General features: G+C 36.1%; 1 protein-coding gene across 2 annotated transcripts; it reads right to left on the bottom strand.

Annotated features, from left to right (window-relative positions):
- Positions 1–833: 833 nt before the first annotated feature.
- Positions 834–24,872, bottom strand: LOC100372629 (uroporphyrinogen decarboxylase-like). 2 transcript variants are annotated; one of them, XM_085503407.1, is made up of 9 exons: positions 24,586–24,872; positions 16,246–16,351; positions 16,031–16,110; positions 11,602–11,700; positions 10,580–10,741; positions 4,604–4,765; positions 4,341–4,478; positions 3,323–3,423; positions 834–2,591 (listed from the first exon to the last, which is right to left on the bottom strand). In XM_085503407.1, the coding sequence occupies exons 1-9, from the start codon at positions 24,607–24,609 to the stop codon at positions 2,363–2,365; spliced, it is 1,101 nt and encodes a 366-aa protein (XP_085359533.1). In that variant the 5' UTR covers positions 24,610–24,872; the 3' UTR covers positions 834–2,362. The 2 variants fall into 2 exon arrangements, with proteins under 2 accessions (XP_085359533.1, XP_085359534.1); XM_085503408.1 differs by having other exon boundaries at positions 24,506–24,595.

Here is a 24,872-nt window from a genome sequence, read left to right as displayed (position 1 = left end):
TAATTTGCATCCAATATGAATATTAAAATATTTCAATACTGTTCAAATATTGCCTTTATGTAATAATTCCAGATTTTATCAGAAATAAACTAGAATTACTTTTATATATGTATTTTTACCATGCCATAATTTTTTCCTTCAAATATTTTGGTACAATATTTTCAATTTCATTACACAACTTTCTAATTTTTTGGGGGGAAAAATATGAATTAAATCGGGTATTTTTACTTTGCTGTTCAAAGAATTCACCTCCATGTGTATCACATTCATCTCTTAAATGAAGCAGAATTTAATATTTCTATGTTCTTGCCTTTTGTTCGATCATAAAGTTGACAAGAATTTGGACATTATAGTTTTTAAAATTCAAATAGATCCACTTATTGAAATGTGGTGATGCATTGAATAAAATTATTCCTTGTCTTGAACAGGTACACAAACCATCTCAAAGCATTTATGATTTAGCAGCCATTCAATAGATATTACATGCAAAGGCCCATCAAGATGTAAAGCCATATGACAAGTTTGTTCACCTCAATGTTCCAATCATTGTTAAGTACTTTGGCTACATATACAAGTTGCATAGCTTTCTGGCTGAAGTTCTCCGACTATTTTGTGTCTGCGAACATTTTTTTTTTACCATTAATCTTGTTTCTAGAAAAGGTCTTAAAAACTGAAAATCCAAATATAGTATGTGAGCCCAGAATTGCATAGAATGCAAAACGCATGTATATACTGCAAAATCACTTTAATTTCACAGTTATCTTACAATCAACTGTCTTGATAATTAGTCTCATCCCAACACACACTTGAGCTAATAAATGAAATACTGAGTGTTTAATAAGGTTAATTTATTTAGTATAACTGACAAATTCCAAAACTTCTCGGCTAAAATTTTTTTAACAGCTTTCAATATTGCCAGACCATACATTCACAAAAATTCCATTAACACCTCTTTTTAGAGGACTGTCTGGAAAACAATTTTATTCACAGACAAAGTCTTCACAAGTTAATGTATTCACTAGGTGCAGATTGAAATAATTGTTACTATCTTAACAATATTATACTCATTTCACAATTTGCATGATTTTTTTAAACAAGATCTTTATCGCATTAATATCAGTTGTATAAACTTAGAAATCATTACTATGAAAATTTTCATACCACATTTTGTTTTATACGAGTGCTTGTGCAACATGAAAAGCACAGAGAACTCACTAATGACAGAGTAATGGGGTAGCTAAGGGGTAAGTATTGGGATACCCATTAGACTATAGTCTAAAGCTTTCGGGAAAACAACCCTCAACAGCTTTATCAGTTATTCCTCCTATTGAGTATATTATTGTCTAAATGAATTCCAAATGCTTTCTTGAATCCTCATTGTTATTTAATGGTTATTTGGCAAAATGTTGTCATCATGAATGCTACTTTGATTCTGAAAAAGGCACAGGTGATAATTATACATGGCAGTGTTGTAACGCAACGTAATGATTTTCTGAATGTCCATAATATGCAATCCTTGTATTCTGGTTACTTTTGACAATGTGGTCGTAATCGCAAAATAAATCAACATTTCATGGTTTGTTAGGAAGTATAGTAATTTTTATTTCAGACATCTGTTAAAACGTGTTAATGTCATGAAGCTGCATATAAGTGAAGCACCATTTCTAATTCTCTCAACATCAACTCGTTTATGCTCTCAAGTTTGTTTTTCCACTGTCCCAGCTGATTCCTACAAAATTTGTAAAGTCATACATTGAATTTACACAAATGTAGTCCAAAATTCATGTTAATCTCCAGAAACTAAAATGAACACAATTTTGACTATCGACACAACTAACCCAGTCTCTTCATTTATATAAACATTTATAAATTTCACATTTCAAACTGAAATGAGATTTCTAGTGCACCATGTTCATTGAATGGCTGATTCAACTGCAATTGAAATTTATTAAATAAAAGGAATAGGTTTGTTGTGCTGATAGTAATCATCTGAGGGTAAACTGAACTAGTAACAATAGTGTGTTCATTGAGCAGTGTTCATCTATGCAAAGACAGCACACTATGAAGTCTTGAATACAAGCTCAAAAATTAAGTTTCCCACGTTAGTCTTTTGCATTTAAAAGCGAGGCAGCAGATGTACGAGAAACACTGCAATACCAGATTTTAATACTAAACTTGTATAGTGATTTTTTTCCTTGCTTGAGGCAAATGAAAACTTAATAAATATTAAATGAAAACTTAATAAATATTAAATTCTAGCGTCACTCGTGTGATACCCTCATGTGATACATGCAACTCTGTGTTATAATTATCCCAACCCTGCATAGAACTTGAATCACGCATTAAACCGCGCAAATCTGCTTTAAGTTGCATTCATTTCCATGGAATGTTTATGTACAGCGTTAACGAATGCTTCAACATGTTCAGGATCAGCGGTCGGATAAATCCCATGGCCGAGATTAGCGATATATTTCTGGGTGCCAAACTCTGATATCATCTTCTTCACAGAGTTACTGATTTCTTCCTTACTAGAATAGATAGCACATGGATCAAGATTGCCTTGTAGAGATACTCTATCTGCTACTTCTTGTCTGCAAGAAAGCATATTTTAAACTGTTGTACTTTCCGATGTTAATTTATTTGGATGGGCTGCATGGTGTAGGGGAATTCAACCAGGTTACATGTACCAGGGTAGCTCTTCATTGGGCAAGAGTGAAATACAAACTTGACAAGAAACATTTAATACATTTTATTTTTGGATGTGAATATTTATGATTAGTCAGAAGTAAAATACTCGCACATGCTCAGTATCTTGGGAACTATAAGACAATTTATTACAAACAATATTTATTTGGTTAAAAATGAACCCAGAGTTTACTGATATCAGTATGACTTGACTGTGTTAAGTTTTTGAAAGAGCTGTTGTGGTATAATCGGCATGGATACACAATCATGTTGTCATGACTACAATAAACTGAGAATTGATGAGAGTTCCAGAAAACTAGTGCAATAAATTCACACAACCATAAAAACATACTTAGTTGGTTGATAAGTGTTATGCTGGCTCCAATCTGTACCCATAATGCAGCAAGTCAGAGGGATGAACCATTATTTCTTCTGGCGTGATTATGTTAAATTTTGTGTGCACATGGGGAAAAAGTGCTGATTTTATTTCTCAGCAAATATTCTGTTCATTTACATTCCTCTCCAATGTACTACCCTCCCCTCACAAAAAAATGATCCACTCTCAACAATTGTAAAATTAACTCTTTGGTGCATTTTAGTTAAACAGTTTGAAACCATGGTTTCAGAAAGTACATACCTAGCACACTTAGGTTTCACAGTCCAGTCTATACTAACAACGTCATAGTTACTCTGGGACAATTCACTCAATGCATAATGAGCACCTTTAGCAAAGATTATCTAGAAAGTAAAAAGTTAGGTGGTTATAAAGAATAAAGGGAGTTTATTTTTTGATCTTATGACCTAAAGAGTTACTATTTTTGATAAATTAATGTGTTTCTTACATACTTGTACAAAGTTGAGCAGGATGCAGTTTGAGAGTTAGGCAGTGTGATAGTCAAGAGAGAATTATAGACCACGTAACGGTAAGTATATATGAAAGAAAGGCAGGGTGCAGTGCGACAGTCAGGTGACGACAGTCAGTGAGAATCAGGTGGCAGGCAGTGAGAGAATCAGATGTCAGGCAGTGAGAGAATCAGGTGTCAGACACTGCCAGACACCTGATTCGCTCACTGCCCGACACCCGATTCTCTCACTGCCTGACCTGCCGCAGGCATTTCAGTTAAAGCAGGAGGCCTGAAAACTGTTACGCTTGTTAATGCCCTCACACCACATTACATGGTTTTCCACCGATACTGAACAGAAAATAATTGACAGCTCATGGAACGTCATGAAGCAACAAGCCAATCACAGATTCGGTGAGCATGTCATTGCGTACTGTACACAGGAAATAGTGAACCGAGCCATGCTCCGCCGATTATTAAAATCAAGTGCGTAATTAGCTTGCATGCATAATTAATATCAAGGGAAACTATGCGGAAGTGAACAGTCATCAGGCCTTTGACCTTCGCTGAAACCATGCGACAAAAAACTTTGCTGACTTTCTATTCTCTAATTAACCTTTATTTATTTTTTTATTTTTCATTACAAATACATATACAGCACAAGTAAAAAAAAAAAGACAGTACAGAAAAAGAAAAGTGGATGAGTACCAAGGAGGCTAATGCACTCACATTTCTTAATGGACTGATTTAGTATACTAACAAATTAGGCCTGATACACATATTGGCTACATTTACTTACAAACACCAACTCACCATCGGTACTGTCTCCACTGACTTAGATTTCAACTTTTCTTTCACTTTTTCAGCTATTTGTCGTAAATATGGAAGTGAAAACTTGCAGAACAATTCATAACCAAGGATCCCAGCATTCGAGTCAAATACTTGTAATAACTGCAAAGGCAGAAAAAAAGGAATGATTGTACATGTACAGATTAAATAATTAGAATATTTATTTTTCATATCAAAAAATAAACTTAAAGATAAAAACTGGTGTATTTTAGACTCGGTCTTCATACCTGTGCACCTGCCAGCACTTGACCAACTAGAAAGTCCACGGTCACATCGGTTATTAACTGAAGAAACTGATGACTAGCATCAACATTCTGATACAGCCATGCCTTAGATGAGGAAAACGTTGTGGATCCACCGCCCTCTATACTATATGACATTAAAGTCCACTGTGAAAAAAAGATGGTAAAAGATTTTTAAAAATTGAATCTTCTGTTTATTATATTTCTATGATAAGATTTACCATTGAATTTTACACACAGAACAATTTGATGAGTATTTATACATTGCTGAAAAGTAATCAATAGCAGATGTACAATTTCATAACTTGAGCAGTAAGTAGGAGGCAACCCGTTAATGAGCATTCATTTTGGGAGATGCCAATGGCCAAATAAGCCAGTTATCTGAGCTAATTCAAGTACATAACAAGACCAAGTTAATTAACACAGTATTCACTTTACCATGTAATAAGGATTTTGATAATTGTTAAAATACAAATGTTGGCAGTACACTTTCTGTTCAAGTCAAATAAATTTTATTTATTATTATTGGATATATAAGGATGTCAGCTGTGTACTGGTGATATGGCAATCATTGGATGTATAAGGATGTCAGCTGTGTACTGGTGATATGGCAATCATTGGATGTATAAGGATGTCAGCTGTGTACTGGTGATATGGCAGTCATTGGATGTATAAGGATGTCAGGTGTGTACTGGTGGTATGATAGTCATTGGTTGTATAAGGATGTCAGCTGTGTACTGGTGATATGGCAGTCATTGTATGTATAAGAATGTCAGCTGTGTACTGGTTGTATGGCAGTCATTGGATGTATAAGGATGTCAGCTGTGTACTGGTGGTATGGCAGTCATTGGATGTATAAGGATGTCAGCTGTGTACTGGTGATATGGCAATCATTGGATGTATAAGGATGTCAGCTGTGTACTGGTGGTATGATAGTCATTGGATGTATAAGGATGTCAGCTGTGTACTGGTGATATGGCAGTCATTGGATGTATAAGGATGTCAGCTGTGTACTGGTGGTATGATAGTCATTGGTTGTATAAGGATGTCAGCTGTGTACTGGTGGTATGGCAGTCATTGGATGTATAAGGTTGTCAGCTGTGTACTGGTGGTATGGCAGTCATTGGATGTATAAGGATGTCAGCTGTGTACTGGTGGTATGGCAGTCATTGGATGTATAAGGATGTCAGCTGTGTACTGGTGGTATGGCAGTCATTGGATGTATAAGGATGTCAGCTGTGTACTGGTGATATGGCAGTCATTGTATGTATAAGGATGTCAGTTGTGTACTGGTGGTATGGCAGTCATTGGATGTATAAGGATGTCAGTTGTGTACTGGTGGTATGGCAGTCATTGGATGTATAAGGATGTCAGCTGTGTACTGGTGATATGGCAGTCATTGGATGTATAAGGATGTCAGCTGTGTACTGGTGGTATGGCAGTCATTGGATGTATAAGGATGTCAGCTGTGTACTGGTGATATGGCAGTCATTGGATGTATAAGGATGTCAGCTGTGTACTGGTGATATGGCAGTCATTGGATGTATAAGGATGTCAGCTGTGTAGTGGTGGTATGGCAGTCATTGGATGTATAAGGATGTCAGCTGTGAACTGGTGATATGGCAGTCATTGGATGTATAAGGATGTCAGCTGTGTACTGGTGGTATGGCAGTCATTGGATGTATAAGGATGTCAGCTGTGTACTGGTGGTATGGCAGTCATTGGATGTATAAGGATGTCAGCTGTGTACTGGTGATATGGCAGTCATTGGATGTATAAGGATGTCAGCTGTGTACTGGTGGTATGGCAGTCATTGGATGTATAAGGATGTCAGCTGTGTACTGGTGATATGGCAGTCATTGGATGTATAAGGATGTCAGCTGTGTACTGGTGGTATGGCAGTCATTGGATGTATAAGGATGTCAGCTGTGTACTGGTGATATGGCAGTCATTGGATGTATAAGGATGTCAGCTGTGTACTGGTGGTATGGCAGTCATTGGATGTATAAGGATGTCAGCTGTGTACTGGTGATATGGCAGTCATTGGATGTATAAGGATGTCAGCTGTGTACTGGTGGTATGGCAGTCATTGGATGTATAAGGATGTCAGCTGTGTACTGGTGGTATGGCAGTCATTGGATGTATAAGGATGTCAGCTGTGTACTGGTGGTATGGCAGTCATTGGATGTACAAGGATGTCAGCTGTGTACTGGTGGTACGGCAGTCATTGTATGTATAAGGATGTCAGCTGTGTACTGGTGGTATGGCAGTCATTGGATGTATAAGGATGTCAGCTGTGTACTGGTGGGTATGACAGTCATTGGTTGTATAAGGATGTCAGCTGTGTACTGGTGGTATGATAGTCATTGGATGTATAAGGATGTCAGGTGTGTACTGGTGGTATGATAGTCATTGGATGTATAAGGATGTCAGCTGTGTACTGGTGATATGGCAGTCATTGTATGTATAAGGATATCAGCTGTGTACTGGTGGGTATGACAGTCATTGGTTGTATAAGGATGTCAGCTGTGTACTGGTGGTATAATAGTCATTGGATGTATAAGGATGTCAGGTGTGTACTGGTGGTATGATAGTCATTGGATGTATAAGGATGTCAGCTGTGTACTGGTGATATGGCAGTCATTGGATGTATAAGGATGTCAGCTGTGTACTGGTGATATGGCAGTCATTGTATGTATAAGGATATCAGCTGTGTACTGGTGATATGGCAGTCATTGGATGTATAAGGATGTCAGCTGTGTACTGGTGGTATGATAGTCATTGGATGTATAAGGATGTCAGTTGTGTACTGGTGATATGGCAGTCATTGGATGTATAAGGATGTCAGCTGTGTACTGGTGGTATGGCAGTCATTGGATGTATAAGGATGTCAGCTGTGTACTGGTGATATGGCAGTCATTGGATGTATAAGGATGTCAGCTGTGTACTGGTGATATGGCAGTCATTGGATGTATAAGGATGTCAGCTGTGTACTGGTGGTATGGCAGTCATTGGATGTATAAGGATGTCAGCTGTGTACTGGTGATATGGCAGTCATTGGATGTATAAGGATGTCAGCTGTGTACTGGTGGTATGGCAGTCATTGGATGTATAAGGATGTCAGCTGTGTACTGGTGATATGGCAGTCATTGGATGTATAAGGATGTCAGCTGTGTACTGGTGATATGGCAGTCATTGGATGTATAAGGATGTCAGCTGTGTACTGGTGGTATGGCAGTCATTGGATGTATAAGGATGTCAGCTGTGTACTGGTGATATGGCAGTCATTGGATGTATAAGGATGTCAGCTGTGTACTGGTGGTATGGCAGTCATTGGATGTATAAGGATGTCAGCTGTGTACTGGTGATATGGCAGTCATTGGATGTATAAGGATGTCAGCTGTGTACTGGTGGTATGGCAGTCATTGGATGTATAAGGATGTCAGCTGTGTACTGGTGATATGGCAGTCATTGGATGTATAAGGATGTCAGCTGTGTACTGGTGGTATGGCAGTCATTGGATGTATAAGGATGTCAGCTGTGTACTGGTGGTATGGCAGTCATTGGATGTATAAGGATGTCAGCTGTGTACTGGTGGTACGGCAGTTATTGGATGTACAAGGATGTCAGCTGTGTACTGGTGGTACGGCAGTCATTGTATGTATAAGGATGTCAGCTGTGTACTGGTGGTATGGCAATAATTGGATGTACAAGGATGTCAGCTGTGTACTGGTGGTATGGCAGTCATTGGATGTATAAGGATGTCAGCTGTGTACTGGTGATATGGCAGTCATTGGATGTATAAGGATGTCAGCTGTGTACTGGTGATATGGCAGTCATTGGATGTATAAGGATGTCAGCTGTGTACTGGTGGGTATGACAGTCATTGGTTGTATAAGGATGTCAGCTGTGTACTGGTGGTATGATAGTCATTGGATGTATAAGGATGTCAGGTGTGTACTGGTGGTATGATAGTCATTGGATGTATAAGGATGTCAGCTGTGTACTGGTGATATGGCAGTCATTGGATGTATAAGGATGTCAGCTGTGTACTGGTGATATGGCAGTCATTGGATGTATAAGGATATCAGCTGTGTACTGGTGATATGGCAGTCATTGGATGTATAAGGATATCAGCTGTGTACTGGTGATATGGCAGTCATTGGATGTATAAGGATGTCAGCTGTGTCCACGTGATATGGCAGTCATTGGATGTATAAGGATGTCAGCTGTGTCCACGTGATATGGCAGTCATTGTATGTATAAGGATGTCAGCTGTGTACTGGTGATATGGCAGTCATTGGATGTACAAGAATGTCAGCTGTGTACTGGTGGTATGGCAGTCATTGGATGTATAAGGATGTCAGCTGTGTACTGATGGTATGGCAGTCATTGGATGTATAAGGATGTCAGCTGTGTACTGGTGGTACTGCAGTCATTGGATGTATAAGAATGTCAGCTGTGTACTGGTGATGTGGCAGTCATTGCATGTATAAGGATGTCAGCTGTGTACTGGTGGTATGGCAGTCATTAGATGTATAAGGATGTCAGCTGTGTACTGGTGGTATGGCAGTCATTGGTTGTGTAAGAATACCAGCAGTGTACTAAACTGCGAACTAAGAATTACATATACTGTACTTCCCCGAGTATAAGCCCAGGGGCCTGAACATGTAAAATCGAGAAAAAATAAGGGGTGGGCTTATACTCGAGGACCACCTCAGAAAAAATAATTTTTTGTTGCGTATAACACTGTAACCATCTTCCCAGCCTCGAAACATTATCCAAATTACATTTTTCGTTCAAAACGCCGGTCTCGGGGGGATATTACATCTTTTTTAGAAAACAAAAATGCGAAACGAGCCGTCATTGATTTCAACACTGCTTTTTACAATGAAGAAACAAATATGAACAAAAAACAAAAATGTTATTACAATACGGTTCACATACCGTCTGAATTTACGGTGCAAAAATGGGTAGGGTCTGTGAGAAAACGGTCAAAGGCAAAATCAAACGCAAACTTACGATACAAAGCTACATGTATTTCCGCCATAGTTTCATCATAATTTGACCTAAACAACTTCCTTTGACCTAACAGGTCACGTCTTTCGTTAACCAATGAAAATGCTCTGTCATACAGTCAAAGTTTTCCAATTATTGACAAAGTATTTTTATCAACAAAATGCGGAAGTGTATTACTGCGATGTTAAAATGCGATCTGTTAACACTGATTTCGACAAAAAACGGTGACTTTTTCCCTAAAAGCTGTTGATTCGCAATTTTCGAAAGGTAAACTGAGGATGAGGGAAGTATTTAAACCTTTTACGGCTGCCAACAAGTCATGTCGAAGAATAGTTTGCTCGTTCACACCCCATTCACGATAGTCTCAATGGACAAGATTATTCGGAAAAGTAAAACTATGATAGTGACCAGATTTCACGACTTGACGATCACATTTTTGCCGTTTGGAAAACTACTACTCAAAAGAAATATGGATTATTTCAGTATTGCAACATCGGGGTTGATCCAAAGTAAATAACAGAATAGAAAACGTGCGAACTATGTACGATCTACCGCCATGCACTCTGAATTTAATGCGAGTTTTCTCGTAAAAGCTGGAACCAAATTACCGTACCAATCATGATTTTAATGCAATGAAATACACTTTTTACATGCATATTTCAATAAATGTCGTCGACGCCCGTTAAAAACACCCTGGGCCTATACTCTGGGATGCCCGCAACTCGTTTAATGTCCAAAAACAGAGGGGTGGGCTTATACTTGGGGAAGTACGATATTATATAGAGGGCGCTGTTTGGTCATATTCAGAATGGTTACACATTGGTTATATGGATCTCCCTATTTATCTCCATAATTCAAGCCTTTATTATGTGCCTCTGAATTTCAGAGCAGCGACCATTTATTTATTCATTTATTTAGATGAGAATGAAACAGCAAACTTACTGGTGACCCTGCAAAGCCAATTAGAGGCACTTTTCCTTCCAATTTATGGCGTGTGAGTGAAATAGCCTCAAATACATAACCTAAACTCTCGTTGACATCAACATTCTTCTTCAGTCTCCCAAGGTCAGACACTTTCGTGATTGGATCATCAAATGTTGGCCCCTAATAAAAAAGAATACACAAAGTAACAAAATGAAATGAATGTATACACTGGTTTGTATCTAACTTTTACTTTTGTCATCAAACAAAATCTTTAAACCCCCTAGGTCTTAATTCCAGTCCAGAAACCCAAAAATATTTCTTATTTATTACTATGTAAAAGATACGATACAACTCTGAAATATGACCTCTATTTTATGTCAGATAGATAAGTGTTAATTGTCTTGTATCTCATCACAGATGGAGTGAGACATAGCACATGAAATAATTAGATGCATCAAATGACATTTTAAATACTGTATTTGCTCTATATTCACATCCCCAATATAACATTTGTTGTATACTCAGTCATTAAAATATTACTTATTTTGACCGTAGAATACCTCTGGAATTTACCCAAGTCCATATGCTACTTTTAGAGCAATTATTTTTGAGCAAAAATTTAATCTGATTTCTGCTTTAATCATCACTTATTATACACTGTACAATATACATTATTATCTGTCAACGCTATTGGTCTTGATAAATATTGATATTGACCTATCTCAGCTTATTTCTAGTCTCTGACATCACAGTGTGTTATTGGCCTCTGATGTCATAAAGTCAGGGACACAGGACTGTTGCAGAAGATAAAAAGATCGATGACATTTTCCATACGTTTCTCCACTGGGGCTAATTTTAATTTCAATTCAGAAATATTGCATTTCAGCTCACAGTTTTACATCACTTATTGCCTTGTTCTCTTTTGGTTAATAAAATAGTTATTGTCCTTGTCCAATATCAATAATTATCCCCAAATGGCTGTTATTGGCCTCAGTGATATAGTCTTCAGTCAAGGCGTATAATTGTTATAAATATCTTACCTTGCCAGGAATCATTTGCACTTCAAGTCCCAATGCTTGTGGTATAACAAGAATGTCCGAGAATATGATAGCAGCATCCAAGTCAAATCTTTTTATTGGCTAGCAAAAGCAAGAAGAAAATAAGCTTTCATTGGAAGTAGTTTTCATTCAGAATTTAATACTTTTTACATGGAGTTCAATGTTGCTGTGAAAATACAGAATTCAGAATTACTTTGCTTATTCAAATTTAATTTAAAATAAAATATATTGTCACAATGAGATTGGTGGTACTATAGCTAAATTAAGGTTCTGTTAATTCATGCATTTAGTCAAATTTGCTAATATGGCATTCAGCCATTTCACCTTGTTTTACAGTACCGTAATTCACATCAAATTAAGAAAATTATACCTGAAAAAGCTGAAAATTCTACAAACAAGACATGAAATGTCACAGTCCCCGTTATTTGATTATAAAGTTGTACAAGGAACATCTGCAAACAGGTGAATAAATATGTACTCTTTGTGGTTACAACTCATCATAAAGTGATTTCCGATGATCTAGTTTTGTATTGACAACTAAAAACTTCCACTGACCCATGTTCAGAATATCAGAGTACACAAGTGCAACAAAACTATTTGTCATACATGTATACTTGCTCAAGAAACTGCATTCATAAATCTGAGTGAACCTTGATGTACTGGTACATGACTTCTTTGTTAATCAGGTCTTAGTATATTACCAAGACCTGGGTTTGTTTCAACATCACCACTGGGCATCAGAATCATTCTCATGTTGTCAAATACAATTTGTTATTAACACAGTAAGGTTTATTATTTAAAATGTATTCATTGTACATAGAACAACATCTGTTAATTTAAACAATTGTTAAAGCTATGTTTTCAGAGCAAGTACATGTAATAATTAAGAAAGCCAGTTGCGATAAAGGTTGGTCTGCTCATTCCCTTCAATGGAGAAGAAACAAATAATTGTTTGAAGTCTTTTTAGTGCAGTGATATTATTGCATTTCAATCATTATTAATGGGTATAAAATACTGTAAACCATTTAATTTTCACTTCTAGATATACTAGTATTCAGGATTTTGTGAAATTTGTGGACAACATTTCAATAAAGTCCCTGACACTCCATGTTGTAGGAACCCAGAAAAAATTGCCTTGCGAAATTGAAGCAGTTCACAGCACCACTGTAAAAAAAAAAAAAAAAAATAGGTTAAAATGAGTATAGTCAAAGACATACACATGTGGGTTCATAAGACATATGTCCCAATCTGAGTGGTTCTAGGGATTAGTATCACCAGATTTTACTCTCCGTGATTCAATATCAGTCCTATGTATAATGCTGTGTTGATCAGGCGAACTAATTGACAATGGCCCTACAGGTATCGCTATGAAATAACAGTAGTTTTGTATTCTTCTAGCATTTCGACTATGGAAAAATATTTGTTTTTGAAAGTGGACGAATTATTAGAAGAAAAACAGAAACTATTTTTTTAGTATGAATTCTAGTAACTGAAATGCAGGATTGAAAAAGAACAAGACAATACGCAGGATTGATAAATCTTCCGCGAGCACTCCTGAAATTTCAGATCATTGGTACCATGTTTTTGGATACATTCAATGACCTAATACATAAAATCACATTTGTTATTGCTCAATCACTTGACCCTGTATGGCACAAGATTGCAAGCTTCTATCATAAAATTGGGTTATTTATTTGATGCAACGAAACATGCATTCACAGCAGACGGAAATTCGTTTGAGATATTACTGGATTTTTGTATTCAGTTTTCCATTTCAACCACAATCATCACTTAGTAAGCTGTGATCGCGCATTGGGATACTGACTGTGCATAAATGCGCAGTGTAGTGTCATCGGAAGACTGATTGTTTGAGAATATTTTGCACCATTACGCCATTTCAAGTATTATATTAATTCACAGACAACAAAATAAAGATTTTCAATAACATACAAGTTTTCCCACAGTTGATGATTGTATGGCAATTACAAGGCTTCGCCAGTTTTACTTTGGAAGAAGTTGAAAACAGGTAACAGGAAGGGGCTACATGGCTACATCTTTTTTTTTTGAATTTTAATCAAGCATAATTTTTTTTTAATTTTTTTTTTTTACAAATGTCTATTTCAGGGCAACAGAAACAAAAACAATAAATGTGTAGGTAGGCATTTTAACAATTGCACAAATAATATTGGATGAAAACGTCATTACCGATATAAATCATAATCATAATTAAAAATAAGATCACATTTAATTTAGTCTGTTTTCATAATGAAATACATAATAACATGTATTTATAAATTTGAATAAGGTTCAAGGGCCTTTTCATTTAGTGCCAATTTATACACCATAAAACCTCTGGTTTAGGTGTCACACTCAGAGAAGAGTGAAAGGCCTTTGGTTCATAGGCATCGCGAAATGTTGGAATTGAATCCCCCCAAAAAATTCACATACTGTAACATCCATTATTTTTTTTATAATCTTGTTGATAACGAAAAGTAAAGTATGTTCTAAAAGAAGTTTCGAATAAATACAAACACGAATACATTGCTCAGTGGTTAGTACCGGTAGCAAATGATCACGGTAGCACAATCTGGTCATTCTGTGTTTCGCAAGTGAATAACTTACTTGTTTTCGAAGTATTGCAATTGTTGATTATTATTCAGTAATGATTATATTAACGCACAAAAATTTAATTCGTTGAATTTTTATAAATTGGAAGTAATATTCAACTTAGTTTCATCGTAAACGAATGATTTCAGTCGAATGTAAATGCGCGAAGCGATAGATATCCGGCTTGTTCTCATTTACACATGGCTCATTTAAATATGTTAATGACGGTTCAGTGACCTCGTGGTGAACGCAACGCAGTAGTAGATTTACCGATGTTCTGGCAAGATCTTTACATGTTTATGCTTTGGATTTTGACAGGGAAAACGGCATGATTTTTTTTTTAATCAAAAAATTAGTTGTTTTCAAAATATAAACTGAGCATTCAAAGAATAATTTAACATTGTTCGCAGAAATAACAGCTCATTGTCGAAACGAAGCTTACCCATTCGGGCTATTCACAATAGGTGTCAATGACTACGGTAAAATATAAAGTAGACTCTTTTAGGCGCCAGGAGTGAATGAAATATCTAAAATATTTTTAAAAAAACTAAAAAAAAAATGCCGAAAAAACGCCGGGCGATTTCATGGTCCGTTGCAGACTACTTGACCGAACGTCCATACATGTGTTGTCACTGCACATCGGCCATGTTGAATCGTACAAGATCGGCAAAATCTTCATTACAACTAACAGTTTAATGCTCACAACATAAAAATACGAATATAATCATATGCAACCTACTATTATATAATGAATAAATTGATCGACACAGGGACATTCCCCCCCCCCCCGAGTTGTGGATATTTCGGAAATCGCGACACAAGCAAAAGACCGGATAACGATTTACTAACTTGAAACTATGTCCCCATGAATTAATCGTTCGTGTACAATAATTTGACAGGGTATACAATTTACAAACTAGTTTCGTAGATTGGAGACAATTGTTTGCTTTTTTGGCTTTTCACAAGAATATAAAGCTGGCAATCATCATAATATTCACGTCCGTACGTACGTCACGGAATGTACACCAAACGTACCCCAAAATACATTCAATTTTGTAGAAACTGGAGAACTTACCTTTGCAAACACGTCTCTTATGCCGCCTTCTTGAAGTTCTTGGAATCAAATAAGGTTACTAGTTCTTCTAGTAACTAGTGAATGAGACCACTGAGCCGAACAGAATACATGTATAAACAGTACTATATTAAATTGCACGCAATGGAGAAATCACGTGCTGTAGTGTTACTCACAGATCTAATGTACTGTAAAATATTTTATTTCAGCTGGAATTATCATTCGCTGAAAAGACTTTCTGGCTGTTTTTTGTACTGAATTTATTTTCATTGATTTTTGACAAGTTTGACTGTAAAATATAGGAAAAAGGGAATATTCGCTGGATTTTATTTTAACTGAAACATTCTTTCAGCGAAAATAGCAAAAAAATTTTGCAAGCAAAAATAAAGTATTTTACAGTAATCAATTTATTCTGAGCATGCGCAGACGTTCTGTCAATGTTGCCGGGAGAGGTACTTTTTGATAAAAATCGTGAAAAAGACCCACTTGGGATTTTCAGATCTGGAAAAAAAATTACGTGCATACTCGGAAGACACTTGTTCATCAACCTGCCAAGTTTCACTGATACCTGCTGTAGAATTTCTGAGAAAATGTTGGAGACGGAAAAAGGACAAAACCTGAATTATAAGTCAAGGGGACTTATAATTCAGGTTTTGTCCTTTTTCCGTCAGGCTGTGCCTGAATGGGGACTAAATATCCGCTGAATGAAATTCCATTACTATCTGTTCTCACCTGCAGTGTTACTTCACATGCCAATGATGGAGTCTGGCACACATGGAAAAATTCATTCTCTGCTCTCATCTCTTTAAATTCTGAAAATTGCATTGAAACATAAACAATTTCTAGCAGCAAAAAATTAACACATTTAGAAGGTCTTCAACAGACATCCTGCTTAATACTGCATGGGAATATATTGCACCGACTACAGTGCTTTAGATTATCAATACCTGGCAAGTATCTGCCCGCTTGTCTCATCACCCATACTGGCGTCTTTTCTGTTTTTTCACCTCTTGCTGCTCGTAATATCAGATCATTCTTCAATTGAGGGAAATTCTGTGATCAAAATTCAAAGGAAACATTATTATTAGCAACTGTCCACTGACTAGTTATGACTAAATTTATTAGTAGTTAACATTCATTAAATTTGTTTAAATTACAGTAACTGGACTGTTGATTCAACCAAAATCTCATGAATCCCAAGTCAATTCGTCCCACAGGTTGACTTGTCCCACAAATTTATTCAGCCCAAAGTTGATTTGAAGTTATCTTGATGTCCACTACATGCAACAAAATCTGAACAAACTATATCCAATCATTGGGTTATACCATTCTGATCATTGTAGGGGACATTGACATGGTGGGGGGGGGGGGGGGGGGGGCAAATTCAAGGTTTATAACACTGAATTTTTGCTGGTCTTAATTATTACAGGTACAGTTAAGTTTCAAGACTATAGTGCAAAAACGTGGCTTATTTTATTATTTTTTTAATAACTCTGAAATCAATTACTTGTAAATATCAATGTTTCGGCTATATATTTTCCGACATTCACCAATGAGCATTTTCATGTTATATTTTCAATACTGTATTCATTGTTTTTAATTCTTCCAACCTTAACTTGGCAGTACACAGGATGCAACAGTTCCAGTAAAGTAAAGACAACTGATAGAAAGGAAATGTTACCGATGTGTCACTGAAACTGCAAATATATTAATACCCCAGAAATCATTGCAATCTGTTAGTACAGTATAATCTCTAATATAGGAGCCATTTTTCGAACATTTCAATCTTTCCTGATGCCTAAATTAGATTCTAATTTACGTTTTCCATAGTCATTGACACCTATGAAAAATATGTTTATTGTGGTTAGCGTGAATGGGTTGATGAGCTGTTAACACCGTAAAATTTTTAATTCTTCTTCAATGCTCAGTTTATCTCGGCTGAGATAGCTCCGCTGTTATCAATGCACATTTCAATTAAAGAACAGAAGATATCATTACAAAATGAACAAATCTGAGAGAGGTCCACATGTAGTACTTATATATGTAATATCAAAGCAATTGGACTTGTTGTTTTCAACAAGAAGTTGAAAATATCACTTTTTACCAAAAATGACAAAAATATTCACCAAAATTAGAGAATTGAAGATATGATCATGAAATCAACAAATCTGAGAGAGGTCTACCCAAGGTACAAATACACCAAGTATCAAAGCATTCAGGCATTCACGGACGACGACGGACAATCACTCGTATGATAAGCTCCGCTCGACAAAGTCGACAGCGGAGCTAAAAAAGAATCGTGCCATTTTCCCATCAAAATCAAAGCCAAACGATTGCACTACAAAGGGAACTCTGTTTGTCAGCTTACGCTGTACGTACAATAAAGTTTATAAGTCGTCAGATTGTCCATTTCTTCAATGTTTTGTAATTACTAATACTAGACTGTGTTCAAGGAATGGTATTCTTGTACCAGTATGAGAGATACTGACTTCTAGAAATTCTTAAACACATACACAAGTTCCGATTGTGATGGATTTTACTAATAATTTGAGATCCTTTATTAATCTGATCAGACATATATTTTGCAGTTGATGTTATTAAATCTAATCATGTAAGCCAGGTACAATAAAACAAAATCACTTACAGACTACACTATATCAAACAAGCTGATTAACTAGGACTTGTTATGTCTTCATTTTTTAATCGATTTTAATCAAACATAACAGCATTTTGAATTCTTCCCAGGATTCATAGCAATCTATCAAAACCTTACCTGCAGTCGGAAATGGTCGAAAATCTATTAAAAAGACTTCACAAGTCCTTGTGACGTCACTGTCAAGTGACCACTAGCATGTAATCTGCATTTTGTTTGGCCGAAAGTTTTACAGGGCTGCACACGAAAAAAATACACTCTCTCTACTTTTACTATATTTTGCGAATAATATTGCATCGCAGCATTATATATACATTATATATACATGTATACTGACAGACAAAACCATCTGTGTGCACCCAAAATGATGCAAAACCACAATTATTCTCTTCCCAAAGTTTATAAATGGTACTGTTTAGCGTTTAAAACGCGTACAATTCCTCAGAAAAAATTGTATTGGTTATACATAACAAGAATAATGAAAACCCAGAACAAGAACATAGTTGAACTCTGGTGACCTTGCCCTTTGTTATATAATATTATTCCCTTTATCATAGTTTGTTTCAATATAAATATGCATTGTCATAATTAATTTTGAATACAAACAAGTTTTGGGGTTGAAACAACAGTGGGGAATCAGTCTACCGAATGTCCTTAAAAGATGTAAATATCTTACAAAAACATTGGTGCCTTATTTGTTTAATTATTTTAAGGGACATAATTTCCAGCTTTATTCAAAGTAATTCAGATATTTTAGTATAAAAACAAATGTCTCATTGCAAAAAAAAAGTGCTGCATTTAGATGTGAATAGATTCATAAAACATGCAAGATAACAGAAAATTTTAGCTGGCTTTAGTCCAAGTATTTTGTACAGGTGTCTGTCAAAAATTAATGATTCACTGAGACAAATATGAACTGCCTCATTGTGTGACTACTGTATTATATGAAAAGTAAAAAAAAACACCCTTTATGAATAGCTATCATGTTGCAAGCTCTGCTTTTTATGCAAATCAACTTAGTAGTTGGTGTCCAGTGGAGGGAGAATTCAACAGTACTGTTGCCTCCTGAGAATCTACATCTTCAAACACTGCAATCTTTGAAGTGCGTTTTTAAACTAGTATTATAAAAACTCTATCATTCTGTTCTAATAGCTGAAACATATTCCTGTGAGTTTTCATTTGTCGAATGAACTGTTTGTCAAATACAGAATACATATATTTTAGAATAATTTTCTTTTTAAAATGTGGATGAAATGTTTTGCTTTTAATGTATTTTTTATGTATTGTTTTTGATTTGATAACTTTGAACTAAACAGATTTTCTACTAGCTTCAGATCTTGATCAAAGTTATGCACCCAGTTCATAGAAGTGCTTATATTGATTTTCTGACATCTTGTTTTCTGTAAAGATTTTATTGGTAGGTTTGCAAATGTGTATCAGACTGTGCAATCTCTCCATGAGTTGGTTTTGAAACCCAGTATGGGATTCTGAGATACATCACCAAGGATATTATTACAAGATAAATCATTTGCTTCATTGAACACATACAACAATGCATATTTCCACTGAGATCAGTGACCTTTGATGTGTATCACCAGTGATCAGTCAAGTAGAAACAGTCAAAATATTTTATCAGTTTTTCTCAATTTTTGCATGATATTTTCATACAGGACATGTGTTGTTCAAACTCAGGGAAGACTTTATACTGATGAATAAGGAGACCAAGTTTGATAAAGTTTGGAATAGAATTAGTAAAGTTATTATGCACACAATAACAATTATTAACGATGACGACGACGATGACGACGACAACAACAACAACAACAACGACAACGACGGACAAAATTTTTCCCTTAATATACCTTTCCCTTCCATCTTTGATGGTACGGGCAAGGTAAAAACTAATACAAAACAAACTACATACAAAGACACTGGCTAATCAAAAACGACAAACTTAACCTTATATGGCAACAAAAACAAATACCCTGGTAATGTCTAAAATACAAAAATAAAAGGAAATCATATCTACTATTGAAAATAACAAAACAAAAAGTTCAACTTGAATTGCTATGTGTTGCTGTTTCAATAACATAATAGTTTTTATGAATTTAGCCAGTGAAACGAGTAAACAGCTTGGTGTTTTTCATTATCAATATAAATTGTAATTGATTGTTTAGATTAGCAAAGTCTGTGGTTCCAAATACATATCTACGGGGGCATGAATATGTACGCTAGCGATTACACTCATCTGGTTGGGCTTTTGGTGTATAAATGTTGTTTTCGGTCGAAACGTGCCGCGACAAGTAAAAATCACGAGTTTAAATGGCGGCTAATGTATGCAAAATGCCTGTCAATCACAGTTTGAGTAAACGAAAATGTAAATCCCCTAGATGTTTATTCAATCTACAAAGCTTGCTGGTTTACAAACAGCATTATCGTTACGTAGTTTGTCTATGTCTAACCATCGGTAACACTGAGACATGACAATGTAAGACAGTGAACAATGTCAATAACATTAGGTTAAGGGCTTTCAGATATCCATTGCAATAACTGTAGAAGAAGAATTTATTCGTGTGGTTTTAATTTTGCGGTGAGTCCAAAAGCGCGAAAATGTATTGTTGGAATGTAAAACACGATACCCAAGTCAAAGCAACACTCACTCCTGGCCTACATCACCCAGAAGACGATCGGGAAAGCGATGTTTGTAACCAAAGACCAGTCAGTGGATAGAGAGAGTTTAGGCTAGACTCGTAACTAACTATATGCTACCTAGAATTACAATAAATTTGAGTAAGTTATACATACATGTAATGTAGTTTATTTTAATATATATGTAACATAATGTGCAATGATAATAAAACACAATCGAAAGCCCGAAATAAAATAAGATCTGTATGAGTTTTTTTAATTCAATTTAATTTTAGTTGTTTTTACTTGGCAGGAAACAATAGGCCCTGTGTTTCGTAAGCCAGCATGAAATTCATAGACATCAGTACAAGCGGCCTGTAAAGAAAGTTAGCGACGATTTTTCAACTAGTGTGCACAATCGATAAAAGTTTGCAAACGACTCAATAAGAAGTGTCCATTTGTTTTGACTAGCATAACTAGTAGTCGTAGTCGCGCCATATATTGAAACGTCGGTTTTGTAATAATTACAGTGCTGTAGAATGGGCGTTAAAATTAAGTCTACGGTAACATTGTTTTGACAGAACGCTCTTCTTTCTCACCACTCATTTGATTTTGACTGTAAAGTCAACCCCACGTTCATCCGCCAGACCACAAGAACTCAAATCTTACACGAGATACAAGCCGGTACCACCCTTGCACACACGGACAAGGCTTCACGGAAGACAAGGCTGTACATTTTGATTTTCCAGACGAGTGGCATAAGCAGGTTACAAGATAAGCCTGTGATGTCGCGGCGCCTTTTTATTACTTATGATTTTGTTATTTTATTACGCGGAATTTCTGTGTAATAACTTCTATACTTATAATATACAGTAAACTGTTTCTGTGCTACCAATTTGCAGATATATATAGAAATTTGAGGGCAATAGTAAATTCACGTTTTGTTTACCGATATGCGCTGGAATTATGAAAACCGAAGTCCTTGATCAGAGTTATTTTCCCATTTGTTATATTAGCAGTCTGGAGGAGTATATGTATAAGGAATGTGCACAGGAAGGTTCGTTCTCAGTTTTACTGTATACGAGATCAGTACCGTCAATAGACCGACGCAATGCAAACAGACAAGTAGGTGGATTTTCTTCGTAACCGTTTAACAACAATCTGGTTTTGTGTTCAATATCCAGTGGACTGCTGCCTTTACTTGTGGGCCATCATCAACTTGAATTAGTTTAGTTCCGTGTCATATTTGTCAGTCGATGTATGCATTACGGAACGCGTGATGTTTCAAATCATGGCCAGTGTTCTCCCCAGGCCTCTGAAGCAACACGGTACTGTGACGCTTGGACATTCGGTCGTGATGCTTGCCCTTTGTCCGTGACGCTTGGTCACTCGCCCGTGATGCTTATGTTTTTGTTTACAAGTGTCAGTCTCGTCTTGCACGTATTTGAAACAATAACATGTATTGATCGATTTAGGTAATCCCGCTTTTGTTAGCCATACAAAGACAGTGATAAAAACGGAAGTCTGCAATATGTTGCGAAGTCTTTCAAAGGTGCAGAGCCTCCAAATCAAAAAAAAAATTAACTAGAGTAGCAATAATTTGCCCATTGCACGCAACGGCAACAATGTGACAAAACAAGTCACGTCAGGAAGATCAACCCTATTTTTGCTGCACTCTGATTTGTTATCACTCAATCACCGGTGACATTAATTACCCCAAAATTAAAAAAAAAAAACAAGTGAAATTATGTCGCATTGGAAAGAAAAGTATGAATAATTCAACAGCAGACGAGACGGGTTGAGAAAAAACAAACTCTGACCTCTGGAATTACCCCATTCCTAGGGTGCCTTAGTACAGAAAAACGCCGCCCTAAGGCGACATAATGCACGTTGCAACATTGTGACCGATGCATGCTGGGTTACCAGGGGTTCTGACCGAGGTAACAAAGATGGCGGCGTAGAATGCATGATTTTCCGCGATGTTTAAAAACAACATCTCGTTGGCAATTTTGATGTAATGCCTATGATAATCGTCAATGAATCGTTTTAATAAACAATTTGTGTATTTCACACCAAAAAGTCAGATACCGATGATCGGAATAGCAGCGGTGAATACCCGTCCAACGCAATGCCGCCAGCTGACAATGTTACGGTGATTGTAGCGTTGTACTCACAAGGTATATTGCAATGAAAAATAATCGCCGAACTGCCATTGTAGAATTTTTTTTTAATTATTGATTTATTAATTTCAACATATTTCGATATCTTGCCGACTTTATAAATTTAACCAAAAAATGTATTCCCTGACGTTTTTATGAACCGACATTGACATGGGCTCTAAAAACTTATACACAAAGATGAACCAGTTACATCCATGGATAACAGTATATTCACTGACTGGCAATAACACAAGTTTTTCAATTTTTTTCCTTTTTATGATGTTCCATTTCAAACTTTATTTGACTTGATACAAAAACATAAAATACAATGCAGTAAAATGATATAAAATTTATCAGATATAAAAATATCTTGTCTTTAATTAATTGTAGATTGACAATATTTGTTGGGAAAAACTGATTACTATGCAAATAAAAATTATGCAAATTAGATGCATTGTTATGCAAATTGGCCGTGATGCTTGACATGAAGTCTGGGGAGAACACTGATGGCATATAGCTCTGTGTTTGACGCAAATGACCGAACAAAGTAACGTGTACTGGTTTGAAATTCAATTCATTATTGTTATATTTAAACAAGCAAATTGTAATCCATTCAAAAGGATGTTTATATCAGTTGTTGTTTCGTGAGATTAGCGGGACAGAGGCGGAGTTATTTACCCATGAGCACTTGGTGCAATCCATGGGATTGAGCGGTTCCCCTTTAACTAAAGCTGCTTTATTTGATAAATTTATAACACAACATCGTATTTTGTCAGCTGTTTTTGGGGGTGTTTTTTTTCATTCAAAGTATGAACCACAAGAGACTGAGATGAACATCTTTTACATCGATATGTGCTTTTGTGTCCACAAATGTCACTCCCATAAACTAGGATTGGTTTAATTATATCATCAAACAGTGATAATAATATTACTTTTATGCCCAACCTTTGTTTTAAGGGAGGCAAGGGAGGATAGCTGGTACAGGTTACAGGAAATAAAAAAGGCATTTTACGTTTTAACAGGAAATAAAATGAAAGTTTCATTTACAGTAAAATATAGATTTTTACACTTTACAGATAAAGCAAGTTAAATTACATTGTACATTTTTATAATATAGTTGATAATTTGTGTTTAAAAATCAAAATTGTAAATTGCGTACGAATTGCGACATTTAATGTGGGAAATGCTTTATGCACTTACAAAAAATAAGATCTTTGTCAAATTACAGACGGATAAAATAGCTTATTACATTTTACACCTTGCCCATATCTTCGAATTTACGATTTTTATTTATTTAAATTACATTTTTACGAAAATAAAAACAATAGATTACAGCTTACAAAAATACCACTGGCCAACCTTTTTTTTAAGCAAAGTCAGACTTTTTTTTCAAAATTTTCATTGTTTCTTTGGATTTTGCATTCAAAACTAATCCCAGAAAGTTAATCTTACGGCTACTCCCCTCGCAAGGTTTATAAATGCTTCATCCCTTGTTTGAATTGTGCCGCAAAATAGAGCAACCATACAACTTATAACTAGAGACACTGTTCTCATATTTGGTAAAATTATTACACATCAAATATGCGTGGACAGCTCACTGTCGAGTGCTCAGTTGACCTGCGTTGGTACGCTAGCGTTGGGATACTGGCGGAGACTGCTGGGGTCAAGCTCCCAGTCTCACCGTGGCACAACGCACGACGCTGCAGCAAATTTCAACTAGACATACAAGTATAATATCCCCAGCTCCGAACTCTCTTGAGTTCTTACCGTACGTTACGTTCTTACCACACGTTATTGCTCCTCTTACACTTACGGACTATTAGATAAGCTAAATACACCGAACTCACCTGACTCACATTGGGTGCAGACATCTTGAATGAACAATCAGGCCCCCTAACACGCTTCAGTTAAAGCATGGTTAAAGAAAGGAAGCGATTTTTTTTCTTCCAACTTCGAATTTGTATACGGTATAACAAAATACGTTTGATTGGGGTGCACGTTAAATTACAGCATGTACACACTATTTGACGGCTGCTTTTGTTCTGCCAAACCTCAAACACTTCTTTCAGTGGACCATAGAGGTAAAAAGAGACCGAGGCGAATGAGTTGCAGCCAATGTGCCCTCATGGGTTGA

This window comes from Saccoglossus kowalevskii, chromosome 9 (assembly GCF_978046115.1).
Source record: "Saccoglossus kowalevskii chromosome 9, keSacKowa6.1, whole genome shotgun sequence".
Classification (NCBI taxonomy): Eukaryota; Metazoa; Hemichordata; class Enteropneusta; family Harrimaniidae; genus Saccoglossus; species Saccoglossus kowalevskii.
Note: the sequence above shows the minus strand (reverse complement) of the source record. Positions and strands in the feature narration are given on the sequence as shown.